At 39.9% G+C, this 19,561-nt stretch overlaps 1 protein-coding gene across 1 annotated transcript in view; it reads right to left on the reverse strand.

The window, feature by feature from the left end:
* The window catches only part of epha5 (EPH receptor A5), a gene marked incomplete at both ends in the record, with an annotated part of 95,494 nt that overhangs the window by 42,322 nt on the left and 33,611 nt on the right, over positions 1-19,561 (reverse strand). The window contains 2 exons of the mRNA XM_083903303.1: positions 5,746-6,084; positions 6,647-6,802. Of these exons, the coding sequence (XP_083759429.1) occupies positions 5,746-6,084; positions 6,647-6,802 (495 nt within the window). The remainder of the gene's footprint in view (positions 1-5,745; positions 6,085-6,646; positions 6,803-19,561) is intronic.

Genomic DNA, 19,561 nt, shown 5'->3' on the forward strand with positions numbered 1-19,561 from the left:
ACAGCGATTAGACAATGCAGGAGCACATAATATGTATAAAAAAGTGGATTTTGGGTTATATAAACCCATAAATACTACGCAGTGTCCCTTAAGTAATATTACAAAAAAGTAACTTCATCTTCTACCAAAGTCATTTTCCGCTAAGGTAGGAAGGTACTTTTGTAAGGTAAATCCAAGTTGTATACTACTTATAATCACTTAATTTTACTCTTATACATCCATTTATTAAATGTTTACACCATATTTTCAACAAAACTATTTAAAAACGCCATCTAAAAAGAACTTCAAATTACCACAACAATCACTTCTGTATTTTTGTCCTCTAACATTACTACTGTTGCAGCGGCTTTAACTCCTCTTTCGAATACCAGTGGCTGCACCTTCAATACATAATATCCAAGGTACAAAAGGCTGTTCTCCACACTCATGCCAGAGAGAGAGCACTATTTTTATCTGCCTGTGACTCGACCAGCCATGTGTAAATCTGTCGTAATGCCTAATCTGTACTTCGGTCCAGTGACTGGCTAACTTTAATCCAGCAACAACTCCCACAAAGTGAATGAGAGAGTTGTGCGGTGTGGTGTGTAATCCACTCAGACTGCTGACTGTCACAACATCACTGGTGTCGTCTGCTGAGTACATGAGTGTTCACCTGGACTAGACTGACCAGACCATCTGTGGAGGAGAGTGGAGTGTAGGGGGCGCTCTTTAAAACCGCCACCTGTCCTTTTAGGAGTGGTTTGGTGGGGCAGTAGACAGGGACATCTTATACCTTGATCCAGTGGAGGTGGTTAAACTCTCTGACAAACATCTCACAAACAAAATGTACCTGTACTGTGACTCAGGGTGCGTTCACACCAGACATTCTTAATCGAACATGAGTTTGTTCTTTGGAAAGTGTGGTTCCTTTGTGGAGGTGTGAATGCACAAACTAATGAAAGAAGCCAACTAGAGCTGAAACGATTAATTAAAGGGACAATGTGTAGTATTTATGGGTTTATATAACCCAAAATCCACTTTTTTATACATATTATGTGCTCCTGCATTGTCTAGTCACTGTATAATAGTTTTTGTTTCATTTTCGTAGTGTTTCAAAAAGTCATGTAAAATAACATGGTGTCAACATCTGCTGACACGGAGAAAGACAACGAGGACATTTGACCAGCTGCGGATACCGTAGCGCTCAGGGAAGGGAGGGGGTGAGCAGAGCAGCAGTTCTTTGTTGTAAATTTCAGCCTCTCCTCTAGATGGCACTATAAACTACTTACTTCACTTGGTTTGTGGAAAAAACAAGACATTCAAGAACATTGTTCAAGAACACCATTTCCAGGTTTAACAAACACTGATCAATGTTTGTTTTTAACATTTTATGGACCAAACGATTAATCGATTAATCGAGAAAATAATCGACAGATTAATCGATTACAAAAATAATCGTCAGTTGCAGCTCTAGTGAACTCCGTAGGTCTCACTTCGTTTCAAGTGAACCAAATACAGGAAGTGGACTACAACTCAGGGCATTGTGGGTAAACACAACCACAACATACAGTGTATGTTGGCTATATTACGTTAACATAAAACAATAGGATTTTATGCAGCTCCATGCTTTGCTCTTTTGAGGCGTAAACAGACATCGTCCTGTTCTTGTTCAACGTTTGTCTCGTCTTCTCCTTCTGTAGAAGGATTCTTGATGCAGCACCACCTCAGGTGAGGAGGGGAACACGTTATGAATGTTGCAACCTCCAACTGAATCGATTCTAGCGGACTATATAAAAACGAACTAGAACTAGTACTTTCTAGAATAATTTAACGATATTAGATCATGAAGGATTAGGAGATTAGAATTTTCTGACAATCTGCCAAAGCAGAGAGATTGTGGTTTAATCTACAGGGCACATTCTATCCATTGCTGTTCTATGCATCTGTTTTTTTTCCCTTCAAATAATCTGCTACTCTTCTTTATGCCCACACTCAACAGCGATCGACCAATCATAGCCATGACACAGGTATTATCCTGGATGTCTGTTTGATTCAAGCCATGGTTGAACATGGAAAGAGGAGGAGTTGGTCCCTAAAATTAACTCCCACCTCCGCTTTATGGAATATGCTTTGGCTTTTCAGCACAAAAAAGGTTGACGGCTGCTTGTACGACATATTTTCTCACTGTTCAGAATCCTGCGGAGAGATCCGTGTCCATTTCTTTGAAATTAAAATAACATTTCTAAGTAAGAAAAACAACTTCAAGTCTTACATACTTCATAATGTCCATTGTACTTTGTTCAGATTTAAGTGTTTTTTGGCTTAAATGCTCTGTTAAATAGATATATATATTATATATATAAATATTGTTTATAACATAGGGAAACAGCTTGATTGCACTGTTCAGTCACAACCAATATATACACTCATGATTGTGATTTTATTGTAAAAAATAATGATCTCATATATAGAGTACATTTTCTAAATACTGCATTACTATTGCCACAGTGATTACGTATAGAGCGTCCTACGTGGAGTTCTGAAAAATGTTAATACCTTTTAAATTTAAAAGGAATTGAAAGTAAAATCAAGTCATATTCATCTTTTTACCATGTTGCTTTATTTAACATTTCTCACTTGCCCACAAGGCAATAGCACAATGGCAACGCTCTGACAAACCTCTGCTAGAGTTTTAATGGATTTTTTCGCATCCACATTTGAACCAGACTGTGTTAAACACACAGTGTACTCAAGAACATCAAAACAAATGCTCAGCTTACATAAATGTGTAATATCACTGGCGGGGATGAAGTTTTGTTTTGGTAAACACAGCAAACATTCGAAGTGAACACTATCATTGAACTTGTTCAGAAAATTGAAATAGTCTGCTTAGGTGGGGCCATGTGTTGGCACATGGACATGACATGTCTTCATCCATTGTTTCGTCCATGAATTCGTCGTTCAACTAAATCTGACCATGGAGGAGTGTTTTTTTATTTTATTTTTTTTATTTTTATAGACGAAGTAAAGGGTACTCACGGTTAAGGACAGAAATGTAAAGAGTACAATATTTGCATCTCAAATGTACTTGAGTAAAGTCATGAGTACTCTCCAAATATGATACTTGAGTAAAGTACAGATCCCTCAAAATTGTACTTAAAGGTGAAGTAAGTAGTTTATAGTGACATCTAGAGAATGAACTGCTCCTCTGCTCACCCCCTTCCTTTCCTGAGCGCTACGGTATCCTCAGCCGGTCAAATGTCGTCCTTGTCGTCTTTCTCCGTGGTGTGGGCGTACGGTCAGGTACTGGTGTTCCTTTATCTGCTGTAAAATATGTGTGGTCCTCCATTCTAAACGCGTAAAAAGATCGCCTCTCAGCCTCGTCTCTGCGCTCGATTTGTTCTCTCGGGTTTGTCTATACAGGCTCCCGTAGAAACATGGCGTCGTGGCAATGCAACATCGGCCCGCGACCATGTTATTTTACATGACTTTTTGAAACAATACGAAAATGAAACAAAAACTATTATACAGCGACTAGACAATGCAGGAGCACATAATATGTATAAAATGTGGATTTTGGGTCATATAAACCCATAAATACCACACAGTGTCCCTTTAAGTACTGTACTAAAGTAAATGTACTCCATTACTGTCTGGCTCTGCTTCCCAGTGTCTAAAACCTTCCTTTTTTCTCCTCAATGCATCTCCAGATGGACTCTAGAGGAAAGAGTGCATTAATCTCATATTTTTCCTCATTTCATTATGAGCAAATAAAAATAAACTACGCCAGCGCATAAGGCCTGTAAATATATATAAATGAGCTCCCAAAGCAGGCAAAAAAAAAAGAAAAAAAAAAGAATCTAATGTCCATTTAAAAGCACGCTCACAGAAAAGCATCTGATGTTTACAGATATGAACGTGCAACTGGGGCTCTTTTACTCTTTCACCGTCCCAATTTCTGCGTCTTTTATCACTCCCTCCCTCACAGAGCTGCTGCTCTGGGGTCTGCACATCGTAAAAATATCCAACAACGAGCACAAAACAAACGATAGCTACAGACGTACTGCGATCCAAAATTAACACGTGTAAACTTTCACATCCTCCGCCAGATTCATCAGCGTCGACAGGCGCGACCGAATAACACCTGCCGCACCCGACATGCGTTACCGAGGCCTGGAAAAAAAAATCAAGCTTTCATTAAAGACACAGACTCCTGTGATGAAGTGAAGGCAGCAAGCAGCTTTGTCAATGATATAGAGAAATGCAACGGCAAACAATAAGAGACACAAAAATAAAGGCTTTTTCCATCATTCACTGCAGGGGGACGGTGCACAAATGACAAAGATTGGGGACACATTTTTTTCCCAACATGTCAGTAGATCTATGGTTCTTCTGATGAGACATGAGAAACGCATGAAAGAAGCCGTTTTTAAACTTCTTCCTCCCCTGCTCGACTTTATCTCTGGAATTACAAGCTCTATGTGAAATAAACACTTGTGAGATTTCCATCACAACCAATGTAGACGCCACTGTGTCAGAGTAAATCCTGGTTGTAAAGTGATGAAAATGGCACTGTTGGACTCTGAGGAGTCTACGTTGATCAGACGTGTGTTTTCTACACCGACTGGTTGGATTGATTAGTGTTTTGTGTGTTCATAAAAGTTAAGACGTGGCTTTTACGCAGACGTCAGGGAAGAACAGGTTAAACCTTATGTTACCATCCAGGATTTGGCAAGCCTACTTCTCATTACCGTAACTCCTAAATGGTTTCAATAACTGCCAGATATTGAAAGTGAAAGTTATCTTGGAAAAAGTCAAATTTTCCGGCCTAATTATATTGATGGTCATAAGAGGGTTAACCGAGGTGGTATGGGGTAGGGTTTAAAAAACATAGATATTTATTTGGAAAATCCGACAAATCCAATATGCCACAACTAGAGCTGCAGATTAAGATTACATTGAAATTAGATTCATCTGTCAAGTATTTTCAATTAATCGAGTTATCGTTTGGTCCATAAAATGTTGACCAGTGTTTGTCAAACCTGGAAATGATGGAATTGAATGATTTCTTTGTTAATATGGAGCAAATAAAACAGAAAAGATTCACATTTAAGAAGCTCAAAGGATCAGAAATCTTGCTTTAATAATGAAAAAAACCCTCAAACAGATAAATCGATAATCAAAATAGTCTTAAATAATCAATTATTAATCGGTTATTCACAACCACGCGAGACCCGACCTTGATAGTCACGTCACCACAACGTGCTAGTTCCTAAGCAGACAACCCGATAGCTTCATATATTATATATACAGTATGTATATGAAGAAAGTCCCCATGTCTGGCTGCATCATATCCGTCGCTAACTAATTCAGGAAATTCTTCTGGATGACGGGAGGTTCAAAGCTTATTTCAGAGAGCACAAACTGACCTACTTTATTTCTCTGGTGCCAGTATCAGAAAAAAATGCTCATAAAGAATTTCATTGCATGTATGCATGAAAATTATTTTTAAAAAAGTAGAGAAAAGCAGGCGCGTCACAACAGATGAGAGAAGTTAGCATGTTACTGTGTCCCCACTGAAAACAATGTGCAGGCAAAAGTTGCTGCATATGAGCAAGGGAGAAGCGGCGCGTCATGACAAAACGATGATGTTTGGAGGAAACGGATGAGGGAAGGCTGACGCAGCAGCGACAGCACAGCTGTGGAGCTTAAACAAGCAGGCAGAGGCTTGTATTGATTGTGGTGACAGACCCGCTGGCAACTTACCTGCCTGATTGGTGGTCACGTTGAGCGACACGTACTGCTTGGCGTGCTCCTTGGCCAGCTCCGACACGCCGTTGATGGCCTCCAGCAGGAAGCTGTAGTTGGTGTGCGACTGCAGGTCGGCCACCATGACAGACGTGTTGGACAGGCTTACACGGCGCGGCAGGAAGCGTACATTGGGGCCGCACTCCTCCAGGCCCCGCCCCTCTGGCAGCACCTGCCGGCAGAGGATGTTGTAGCGCACGTCCTTCCTGCCGCCCGTCTCCGTGGGCACGGACCACTCCAGGAAGACGCTCGTCTCGTTCACGTTGGAGATGGCGTTGCGTGGAGCGGAGGGCGGGCCTACGATAGACAAATTACAAGATAAGAAGGTATTTATGGCTGTCACTTTATCAATATACAGCCTAGAAGTGCATCCGTGTCTGAAGTAATTACTTCTTGGCTCAGGAGAGGACGCTGTGAGCACATGAGTGGAAAATAATGTCACCAAATGACCTGAGAAGCAGTGTGTAGAGACGGGACAATACCACGTTTTTGTGCCTGATACCAATATCGCAATCTCGAGTATCTACCGAAATTAGTCGGATACATTAAATTAAGACTACTTATGAACGTATGAAGCTGGTAACGACACATTTGTGCCACTGAGTCATTTCAAATACTTTTTTCAAAATGTTTACAGTCTATGCATAGTGAAGCTTGGGATATATAGGATTTGGGATTGGATCAGATTTTATATTTCTATCTGTCCAATATCCAATGTCCAAAATAACAAATTTTGTTAGCGTCACTTGAGTAAATGATAAATAACGTTATACATTTGTGTACTTCGTGTCACATAATACTCGTTTGAAATCGATTTTTCCAGAAACTGACAGCCTTACTTAAGCTACTTCATCCTTACGTGTGCAGGCCATGTTGGACGGGTCAGAGTCGATCTTGTAGTAGCCGTCCTCGCAGGTGCAGGAGGTGGCGCCCGTCTGCCGGGCCACGCTGTGAGGTGGACATTTACTGCAGGTCAGGGACTCCAGCAGCGAGCGGTAAAAGCCCACGCTGCACACTGAAGGAGTGAGGAGGAGGAGAAGGTTTGCAGAGGGTGTCACCAGTTCAGCACCGGGATGAAGATCAGATGATAAGAGAGGAGGTACAAACAGGAAGAGGAAGGGAGTAGGGAAGAGATAAAGCAGAAGTTTCTTGTTAAGTTTCTTTTTTTTAGATGGTGTACATTTGTATTTGTTTTTATATTTCTTTTGTATTCTGAATCCTCCAGGGATTATTCCTTTCATCCAGTCTAAACAACCCTGCACTCTTTGTCATGTTTCCTTATCTGAGCTGGAATAAAGTCGGTCTTACTCAAAGTCAGACACTTGGGTTATGGACAATACTTGGACAATACTGTCACAACACTTGGACAATACTGTCATCTCCCTATATGTGTATAGTATATATATATATGTGCAGCCTATAGAAAGAAAAAGAAGCTGCACATGGGAGCATAATCTCTCATCTTCCCACACAAGCGCCACACTCAGACAGTTAATCTGCACAGAACAGGTCGACACGGAGAGGTTTTACTCGCTCAGAATGTTAACACACAAGAATACATCAACAACAACCTCTGTCACCATGGTTACGCCACCACCCCACATCCCCAAAAACAACCAATCACTTCTTTATCACAGCATCACTTTCGCCCTGCGTTTGCTCTTGTGCTCAGACACATACAGTAGAGGGGGACGAAATACTAAATGGGATATTGGACTTTTGATAAGCGGCGACGGTGACTTCGGTAGATTACTGCCGCGCGCGTGATGTGATGTGAAGACTATTGTCACAGTCGATGACAACAAATCTTCTGTTGCGCACGTCACATATTTTCCCAGGGAGGAGAGGATAAATGAGATGTGAGATCAAAACACCAGTGAGGAGAAGAGGAGAGAGTAAGACAAAGCTGTTGTTGTGTTCACCCATTGTTTCTTAATTTGGCTGAAAAGTGTGATTAAGAACTACATAATTAAAGTCCAAGGGAGAGAATAAAGAGGAGGTTAAGAGAGGAAATAAGGAGGAAGGTAAAGGAGATAAGCGAGGGAAGGGAAGGACGAAACTTTACGAGGGGGGATGGGGAGGTTGGATGAAACAAAGGAGGAGCGGAGAGGCAGAGGATCTATATATATTTATGCGTGTACTTGTATTTGTTGCCATTTCTTGCATAAACAGTGACCTTCTAGTGCAGTCATAAAGACGGGTAAAGGTCAGGGGCGGAGATACAGGTTTGTGGGTTAGGCGTTAACTGGTTGTGGCTAAGGTGAGAATACGACGTGTTATTTAAGAGGTCCAAAAGAATGGAGGTCAACGCGAATGCTTAAAAAAAAAAAAAAAAAAAGCTGCGTGAACCTGCATGTGTGTGTGTGTCGTCGTTGGCACTGATTCACCTTGACGGAACCTTGGCCTGTTGTCATGGAACATTAGGCCTGAAAAACACTCCCTCTGCCCGGGATCGCTGTGTGTGTCCTCACCTCCCTCCGTCTTATCCCACACACACACACACACCCACACACACACACTTTCATAATAGTCATGAAGAATGCCACACATACTGTACACTACCCAAATCCCAATTACGTGTGGAGGCTCAAGACGTCGCCGCCTCTTCTCTCGTTTGTAACCTGGCCCAGTTTCTGCCCGAGCAGACAAATGCGTCCGATCACATAAATCACGCTCAATGGAGCGTGGACCCCGTGAATTTATTCCAGGGCATAAACGCAGAGAAGGGGCTGCGTACAGTGTTGTATTGATGGCCGCTAACTCAATCTGATTTGTGGCAGATTTTTATTTGATCACACTAGGGTTTACCGCATCGAGGGCAGTGGGACACTACCTGATGCGGATCCACAAACATTCACGGTTATGTACAGATTTATCACCGCAGTCTGGCGTTGTCTCGCTCTCCTTGACTTCATCCTCCAAACTCTGCCATGGCCAAATCCATAAAAAACATGGTGGCAGCTCATTTCACTTATACAGACACTCACTGAAGTCTTACGGAAGAGTGTTAGAGCCCCATGTAAACAAATAAGTCAGAATTGTGAGAAAGAAATCAGAATCTCAAAACTCTGCCTTTTTGTAATCTCACAATGCTGACTAATCGAAGAATCCTCACTTTAATCTCAGAATTACAATGTTTTTTCTTTAATCTCAGAATACGGACCTTAATCTCATAATTCTCACTTTTTTTCCCCTCAGAATTCTGACTTTAATCTGACTTTTCTTTAATCTCACAATTCTGACCTTATTTGTCAGAATTCTGAGATTAAAGTGAGAATTCTAATTTATTTCCCCCAGAATTCTCACTTTAATCTCAGAATTATGACTTTTTCTTTAATCTCAGAATTATGACCTTAATCTCAGATCTCACTTTTCTCAGAATTCAGATGTTTTCCTTTAATCGCAGAATTATGAGAAAAAAGTCAGATTTATCCCTTTGATATGACTTTTTCTTTAATCTCAAAATTCTGCCTTTTTGTAATCTCACAATGCTGACTAATCTAAGAATCCTCACTTTAACCTCAGAATTTCAACTTTTTCTTTAGTCTCAGAATACGGACCTTAATCTCATAACGCTCAGAATTCTGACTTTGATCTGACTTTTTCTTTAATGACATTATCACTTTAATCTCACAATTCTGACAAATAAAGTCAAAATTGAGAGATTAAAGTGCTAATTCTGACTTTTTTCTCATAATTCTGAGATTAAAGGAAAAAATCTGAATTCTGAGAAAAGTGAGTATTCTGAGATTAAGGTCAGAATTCTGAGATTAAAGAAAAAGTCGTAATTCTGAGATTAAAGTGAGAATTATGGGGAAAAAAATTAAGAATTCTGACTTTAATCTCAGAATTCTGACAAATAAAGTCAAAATTGTGAGATTAAAGAAAAAGTCAGATTAAAGTCAGAATTCTGAGTAAAGAAAAGTGAGAGTTATGAGATTGAGGTCCGTATTAATTTGATCTCAGAATTCCGACTTTTTCTTTAATCCCAGAATTCTGACTTAAATCTAAGAATTCATGCTATTTCATGCTTTCAGTTTAATTTAATTATTATTTTTTTTACATGAGGCACAGGAGAAGATGGGCGGGTAAAATCCAAACAAAAAAAGGTGGGCGTTTAAATAATCATTTCAAACAGCATGTCCAGATATGAAGCCACTGCAGCTATTCTTCATTTCCTTTCATTATTTATCTTTCTTATTTTAGGTGCTTAAGTCTCACCACATGGTGCGTCAATCAACAGTATGTTGTGGGCCCAGTGTGGCGCTATAGTGGCTGCTCATTAAAATTTCCTGTTGATCAAGTTCTGAGATTTGTAGACGATTTTGTGTGTTGGCCACCGTCGCTGCCAGCTGTCACTACTGAGGATTGCTATTTACTATTTTGGTTAATTCCTCACACGCTGGGAACCGTCATCACATCGTTTTTGTTTTTTTAAGTTGCATGCTTTTTTTTGGTCATCAGTCAAAAGTAATTATTGATACATATCTGAGCGAAGAAAGCAAATGAGTTGGATGATTCAAATGCATTTGCACTAAAAAAGACGGTGGTGTTAAAGATGAGATAAAGAGGTTTTGAGTAAATGAAAAAAAAATAATGCCAGGAAAGCGGAAGTGGCAAATGATTATGAGAATGATATAAACATGTGCAATTAAAATGTGCAAATTGGTGTGAAAAGAAAAAAAAACATTGCAATACCATTTATTTAATGAAAATCAATTCCAATTGACTAATACTCACTGACAGAGGAGAGGGCAACATGTTTATTATCATTATTCTAGCTCATTTCCAATTAGGCTAAAACAGATTACCTATGCTCAACAGGAGAAGTGAACGTGCATGAGGAAGTGAACTTCACGCGTGTGCAGTTTAACATGACGTGACAGCATGAGTGCAAATGACTGAATGATGAGTGGAAGGATTTACAACAAGAAACAAGGGGGGCTGAAACTGGGATGAAGTGATTAAAAAACGCCACAGAGACTAAACGAGAACATGTGTGTTCAGCATGGACGTAAAGAGTGAACCACAGCTGAAGGGTGAAACGATAAGAAACCATAACGTGGCTGGAAGGATATTTAGAAGACAACTTAATTATACATGTAATTCACTCACTCATGCTTTCATTTAAGCTGTCTATCAAATTTAAGAGTAAATGTGCACATTTTTAATTAAACTGACAAAACTATTAAATGGCCGATGAAACACAAATGTTTCAGACTTTCAGATCAACACTCAATATAGTGTTTAATAGTATTATTATACAGATGGGAATATGAAGTAGTGGTTTGTCCATGCCAAAACCAAGAAGACACCATAGTTATGTGCATTTGAGCATGAAGTCACAAGTAGACATTTCCAAGTTCCTAATCCTTTAAAAATCCAGATTTACAACTCGAAAAACATGTTGGAGCAACATCACAAACCCCCCAAGATGGCTGCCGCTCACGTCAATAATTAAGTAAGATACATTCTAAAATAATATATCAAAAATAACTGTAAAAATAAATAATGATGTGATGTGGGGAATTACGAGATTTTTGAATAGATTAACATTTTTTATTTTTTAAACTCTTAATCGTGTTGAATAAGAGGTGAGGAGGTGACATCACTATCAGTTCTGACTTCCCATGTAAATGGAACACAGTGTTATTACCAGCAAAACATCCAACCATTTCTACTATGAGTATTATGTGTATTAATACTCTAAAACTACTAGGTCTAAGTAGGATTGTAAAGGGGCGTAAAAATTGTGAATTAAGGGTGTTTTTGCAACCCCAGGCCTACAACAGCCAGAGCCGTTTAAGTTTAAGGATTAAGTTGAACCTAATGTCGGAGTTTAATCATACAAACACATTTTCCTTTTGATTAAATCAAAAATATTGATGTTCGTAGGGTTTTTTTGGTGAAATGTGAAATGCATAAATGTCTCGCTCTTGCCGGTGTTACACAACATTAGAAGATCACTCTCTGTATGATCACTACAAACAGGAACCAATAAGAGTTCTGGCTGAGGCTGATGCAATCTTTAAAAATCAGTGCCGTAAAGATATGGTGCTTATGTTTGGTTGGTTCGCTGCTTTTTTCTCTCTCCAGCTTATAAAATATAACATTATAAAAGACACTTATTGTCCATTATCTTGTTAAATGTAAAAATACAGAGAAAAGGCCTTAAAGAAACTTTATCAAATACATTTCTAGGTGGAAAATACAATGTTTTAGTGAATTAGCAGCATTTTCTCCTATTTTGGAAAGAAAAAAGGTGCCAATATACATGAGTAAGTCATCAATAAAGTGAGTTACACTTGAAATTATACCAGTCTTGTCATTTCAGGAAGCCAAAAAATAGGCAATGTGAGGTCAAATATGTGGTTTAAGGTGCATTTATCCCTTCTGTTAGCACATCTATCCAGGATTTATGTCAGCTGCGATTGGCACAGCAGCCCCCTGCACAACCGTCATGTGGAGGGTAAAGTGGTAGAAGATGGATGGATGGATTCGGGAAAGCCGAGAAATAAAGCTTTGCACCCATATACTTGTCATTACGGTAGAACCTTACACGTTTGTGACATCATCTTCTCAGTACCGTAATTCCTAAATGGTTGGCTAACTGCCAGATACCATGAAAGTGAAAGTTATCCTGGAGAAAGGAGCAAAAAAAAAAGTCATAAAATCTAAATAAATCCAGATGTTGTCTCAATAGGACACGCCCACCCATGAACTCATCACTTCACACACATGAATTCACTCTTTCTGTGGGTGAAATTAGTGACGGTCATGGCTGATTGACTGAAATAGCTCAGTGCTCATTGCAAATGCAACCTGAATGTGGCACGGTGGCATTAGCGCGCGCACACACGTGCGTGTGTTTGTGTGTGTGTAGTTGCCCTTGGGCAAGCTGTCGCTCTGATGCCACGCAGCTCTTAATGCACAACACAAAAGGCTAAATGGTAATTAATATGCAATACACACTGATGTGCCTCCACACAGCTGTGTGTGTGGAGGTTAATACGTAATTAATATGCATCACACACTGGCATCCCGAGCAATTAAGGATCCAGCGGTGTCCGCCGATGCAAACGAGCGTCCTCTTTTAATTGGAAACATTTCACTGTAAAGATGTTGATTTATAAAGACGTGGCTGTCGTTGGGATTAAAAGGAGCCAGCAGATTAAAGCCGAGGCAGAGAGTCCTACTTAAAGGCGGAGGACGGTGGGGTTTGAGCGACCACACTCTCAGCCAAACTGTGGGTTTGAATGTGTGGTTTGTCTTTCTCTACACACTGAGAGAGAGCGCGGAAACCACACATTTGTTCTGACGTATAAAGAGGAATGACAAATTCCTGAAGGTCGTCGATTGCTGGATTAACAGGGAGATTACAGAAGAAAGAGTTCCAGTTGGTTTTTAAAAGAAGCCGATGCATTATGCTTCAAGTTCTGGATGCTAAAACCAGAAGATATAATGGAAAAGTTAAGGCAACCTCTTGTGATTTATTTACTTTATTAAGGAAATAAACATTTTCTTCAAGAGTTGATGTACTCGATCACTAGTTTCTCATCTTTTTCTACAGCACATGATGTCATATTTGTACATTTCGTTGTTATTTTTAAGGAAAATGAGACAATAAGGACAGCTAGTATAAGTGATATTGACAGCAGGTACCAAAATAGATACCTTTGCAAAATGTCAAGAAGGCTCAACAATTCGAACTTTCAGGCTTCAAAATGGAGTTCAAATTCTTATGAGTGACTGATCATTACTGACACTGACACTATAATGATTTTTGTTAATCCAGTCCAGTTAGTCCAGTCCCGTAATCAAAGTAAAAAAGCTTTACAAAACCACTTCCAGCTAAATATACTCAAATATCACCCAACTTCTACCACTTTCAGTCTCAGCTGACATAGGGCGAAAGGACAGGTCCACATACAGAGACAACTATCCATTTAGAGTGTCCAATTCGCCTAATCCCCATATTGCATGTTTTTGGACAGTGGAAGGAAACCCGGAGAACCTAGAGAAACCCATGCACACACAGGGAGAACATGCAAACTCCACATAGAAAGACCCTTGTTCCAAATACATTATGAATACAAAAGCTGTAGAAATTTTCTAACAAACAATTTAGACAAAAACGAGAGCCAAAAACAGCTCAAACCGTTTGTCTCATGTGTCCGTCCTATACGTTTACATCTTCTCTGTCACTCAAGCTAAACATTTGACAGGAGAAAAAAAAAAAGAAATTGGCTAAAGCTGTATTTCAATAGCATGTTTGTGTTGTCAGAAGATACTATTGTGAGCTAATAAACTCCACTGAGGAAACACAGTAAATATCCTTTTTCCTGTATTTGTCCCACAGTGAGCTACTGGCCCTGTAAGGAACATAAACACTGTGGGTTTTTCTGCCCGTGTGAGTGAGAGGATTTCATACCTTTGTGTATTAGCTTGTGTGTACGTCTGTGTGAACACAAACAAAAGTTGCACAATAATAACGCAATAATATACAATTGAGTCAATGGCGTTTTTCCTGTCTGGAGCTCATTGTTCGGCGGACATTAAATTCTCACAAGATGGAGTTCATAGGAGGTCACGACAGCCGGCCTTTATTAACCATTATATCGCACAGGAGAAACTCTATAATATAATATAGGGTATGACTGAACATTATGCAATGCATCATAATGATAAATCAAGTGTTGAGATGTGCTGACCATAATAGTATATTATACTAGCTGTGACACAAGACGATGTACTATAATGCAGATTTAAATGGAGTCACACTTAGCAGCTGTGAGGGGGGAAAAAGTGCCAGCAGGCAGATATTTGGTGAGCAAAGGTCAGGATCTCAGAGGCACAACAATACTCCTGAGACATGAGATCTAAGCAGGGAAAATGGGAGGTGGACTGAATTGGTTTTTCGACATCTTTTGACTGATTTCAGCGCAGGTTGATGCTGAACATTCATATATATCTGCATGTGTATGCACATTTATCACTGTCTAATTACATGTTTTCTGACACAACTGTGGTGCTGACCTTAACTTTCCCCACATGCAAGGAAGTAACAAGAAATGATCAGGTTATTTGGTAAAAAATTGTTAAATGTACAGGGTTTCTCCCAGTGTATAACAAGCCTGGCGGGCTTAGCGTTGCTTGTTTATTTATTTAAAATAGATTTTTTTTGTCTTTTTCTATACCGGGGAACAAGAGCGCATGCTCCCCCATGTAATCAGCGCAGCGCACACTTGTCCAGGTGCCGATTGAAACCCAAGTCAAACTATCAAGTGCGTCATTATTACGGTTACATCGTTCTTGTCAATAAAGATGTTATATTAGGAGTGCACTGATAATTCGGCGGTCGAAACACAGCTACAACACGGTGGAACAGCACCTGTTAAACGCTGGAAAGTCTCTGCGCAAAAGCGAAATTTCGCTGCGTGCGGCACAGATTATGAACTCCCCGGAACATACACTTCACACCAGAGAACATTCTCTCTCTTTGAGAAGTTAACTAAAGACATCAGCTCATCTGATGCATCTGTTTTTCCCTTAATTGCAGCGTTAAAGCGTCTTCTTTCATAAAGATTAAGACCACAGAGTGAAAACGATGAAAAGTACGCTCTGCTCTTCTGTCACCATGTTTTACTCGGATCTACTCGGATCACCTGCACTTCAACGCGACTGTACTCCATCCTCGTCAAAAAGATCATTATTTTTATGTGGGGATAAAACACGTAGAGAAATGATCCAGTCTGCTTTAGATGTTAGAAATGACCGCTTGGAGACACAGAAGCGCAGAACGACGAACGGCACAGGAGAGGGAGAAGAGAACAGCGCAGGGGCGGTGCGCAGAAATAAAAGGGCTGTTTGTCTGCACCAGATGAGGCAGATGAGGGGGCACTACCACTTTTATATTTATGTTGCTTTATTTTACTCTTAAATGTAACCATTGCATGGCTTGTTTTAAGATTCATTGGCCGATTACTTAAAGGGGAAATAAGTAGTTTATAGTGCCATCTAGAGGAGAGGCTGAAATTTACAACAAAGACCTGCTGCTCTGCTCACCCCCTCCCTTCCCTGAGTGCTACGGTATCCGCAGCTGGTCAAATGTCGTCCTCGTTGTCTTTCTCCGTGTCAGCAGATGAGGTTCGTGAGGCGAGGGAGAGGGCGAGCTACCGCGGCCGTAGAAGACGAAGCGGAGAGAGAGGAGGCGCGACTTCCGCTACAAGTAAAGAGACGCTTGTTTTGTTCTCTCGCGTTTGTCCTTACAGGCTCCGGTAGAAACATGGCATCTTGCTGCTAACAGTGGCTATGCAACCGCGGTCCGCGGTCATGTTATTTTACATGACTTTTTGAAACACTACGAAAATGAAACAAAAACTATTATACAGCGACTAGACAATACAGGAGCACATAATATGTATAAAAAAGTGGATTTTGGGTTATATAAACCCATAAATACTACACATTGTACCTTTAATTAATATTTAACTTAAGTGAAAAAAATGTATATTATTTATTTAAATTCAAGAGTGTCTTTTTGTAAGACTCTATAGTTGGTGTTTAAGTATTGTTAATAAATGTCTTACAATAACACATAATAGTCGCAACTTTTAACTTTAAATTTTTTTTTTTTTTTTTTACAAAAACACTGTGGGCCACCAGTGGGCCCGAGAGGTTTAGCAGGTTTTCTTTTTTTTAATGTATATACATTTTTCATGCTTAATTTGCTGGATTATGGCGGCTGCATACGTCTAAAGCACAAATATTTTACACCATGTACCACATGAAAAACACTGAGCTCTTAAAGTAACACCATAATCACCAACGTTAAAACATATTTTATGTAAATAAGTCCAGCAAAGTCAGCTACGGACTTTTCACAGGAGGCAGATTTAATACCAATAATAAAATAATTTGCTCTCTCATCATCCTCCTCTTCCTTACATATACTTCACACACACTGGTATAGAGAGATTACATATAGAGACACATACACACATACACTACTCACATGGCAGCACAGCTCAGTGCACTTAAGAGGCATGTAAGACGTGGTCAAGACGACGTGCAAAGGTTCAACGTGAGCATCAGAAATCCGTGATTCAAGTGACTTTCAGTGTGACATTATGGGAACTGCTGATGTACAGTGATTTTTCACACACCCACACGCACACGAACATGCACACAACCACAACCACCTCTAGGGTTTACAGAGAGTGGTCAGTATCAGAAAAAAGAAGAAAATATCCAGTGAGAAGAGAATGTCCAGATCAACTTTGAACGCAGATCTCATCAAACCTTGAAGCTGACCACAACAAATGCCTCAGCAATAGTACGTAAAAGTAGCTACGTCTTCCACAGATCATCATATATTTTACTTTAAAGGTGAAGTAAGTAGTTTATAGTGACATCTAGAGGAGAGGCTGAAATTTAAAACAACGAACTACTCCTCTGCTCACCCCCTCCCTTCCCTGAGCGCTACGGTATCCTCAGCCAGTCAAATGTCGTCCTCGTCGTCTTTCTCCGTGGTGCGGGCGTACGGTCAGGTACTGGTGTTCCTTTATCTGCTGTAAAATACGTGTGCTCCTCCATTCTAAATGCGTAAAAAGATCCGCTCTCAGCCTCGTCTCGGCGCTCGTTTTGTTCTCTCGGGTTTGTCTATACAGGCTCCCGTACAAACATGGCGTCGTGGCAATGCCACATCGGCCCGCGGCCATGTTATTTTACATTACTTTTTGAAACTACAAAAATTAAACAAAAAATACTATACAGCGACTAGACAATGCAGGAGCACATATGTATAAAAAAAGTTGATTTTGGGTCATATAAACCCATAAACACTACGCAGTGTCCCTTTAAGGGTCACTGATTTTAAAGAGAGAATGTATATATGTGTATGTGTGGAGTGGGGGTGCAGAAACTGTGGTGACCCCGCCATAAATCTATAATAGCTTTAATATAGACGAGTGACTCATTACCTGACCTACATGCATGTGAAGTGTCCATAACTACCAGTAACCGCTGACTGGGCCACAGGAGACGACGCTGGCACTGCTGGAGGAGGCATTTTATGAATATTTCACCAACTGCAGCTGTGTGTGTTCTCCTGTACATACATCTCTGTCAGGACGCTAAAGGGTCTTCAAAAGTGTGTGTTTTTTTTAGTTTTTTTTTAGATTATTGGATTGAATTTATGGGTTAAGTTAAAGATGATGGTGTTTTTGGTTTTCAAAGGTTAAAGTAATGTGTCATATAGGGAATTCACAAATATAGTAAAGAACATGAACACGTGGATGTGTGTGCACATTAGCAGGGAGAAGGGTAAAACGGCGGGGGGAGAGCACTTCTGGGAAAGTCAGTTTACCCAACAAGCACTCAGGAAGCACTTTAGTTGTCATGACAGCATCACCATGTTGAGATGACGGCGTGATGGAGAGGGAGGAGGGGAGCGAGCGAGCGAGAGAGAAGGGGGAGAGAATGTACAGAGCTGGAGAAAGAAAGAGAGAAGCCTGCAGCAGTTTCCAGTGGAACAAGATCTCCAAAAAGATGAAGGAATAAATCAAGTTGATTCATATTTCTGGGAGTTGATAGAATCGCAAAGGCTTTTCACGCCCCTTGCAGATTTCTGTGCCATCAGTCACTGAACTGTTCTGTGTCTGTGGAGAAATTTAGGGATGACACAAAAATCTAAACTGTTTGAATCAAACAGCCTTAAAAGACGAACTTAAGATTTTGGGGAACGAAATACACGAAGACGTAAGGTTTGCAAATTCAAATGGAGGATACATGACTCGTATTTTTATACATTTAGGGTTGAAACTAATGATTCATTTCATAATAACGAGACACATGTTGATCTGTGTTTGGCCACAAACCAAAATCAATCAATTTGAACAATTTATTTTTTATATGGAGCAAGGAAACCAGAAAATATTCACATTTAAGCTGAAAAATCACAAAGCTTGGTTTTAAATATTGAATAAAACAATTAAAGTTTAATTTATACTTATTTCAGGAGCCGGGTCAGCTGAACAACCATGTGTTTATAATAGCTCACAATAGAGGAAACTAAACAAACCTTTACGTTTTGATAGTAACTTAAGACCAGTGGTGGAACAGTACAGAAAATCTATAAAAATAAAAAGTATTCTACTAAAAAACTACTCAAGAGTACTTTTTAAAGCCAGAAAGTCACACAACTACAGTCTACAATAGGAATTCATTGTATAAAGGGGTTTGTATCCTCTCTGGAATCCCTTCAGAACCTTTTCTCGAACCCTTCTCTCATTGTGCTTTTTCAGATTAAACACTTTTTAAACAAGTTTTATAAACCTAAATCAAGCATATTTTACACCGCATTTGGACGCTGTTTAAGTGTTTTCTCTCACGGTAAATAAATAATTTAAAATAATTTGTCCAGTTGAACCAAGAGTTCTCCTCCATCACTTTTTCTGCTCTCCTATTTCACCCTTTCTGAACCCAAACTCTCTTAATCACTGTAATTTGAGTCGATGTAATTCGTTCCTTCCACCACTGCTGAAGACTACGCTGTTTCCTCAACACATTTGGAAGGGCAGGATGAAGTAATGCATGTTATATCATTATCAGGTCACATGGGTAATCACACTTCAACGGCAGATGCTGGTGCAAACACTCTTGTGTATGTTTTTATCTCTGTGACACATCCGTCAGAATAAGTGTGAGGCGTCTTCCTAACATTACTACGCCTGTGAGTAAGCTCCTGGTGCCACTGGCGTGGCCAGATCGAGTT

This window comes from Microchirus variegatus (genome assembly GCF_963457635.1).
Source record: "Microchirus variegatus genome assembly, chromosome: 16".
Classification (NCBI taxonomy): Eukaryota; Metazoa; Chordata; class Actinopteri; order Pleuronectiformes; family Soleidae; genus Microchirus; species Microchirus variegatus.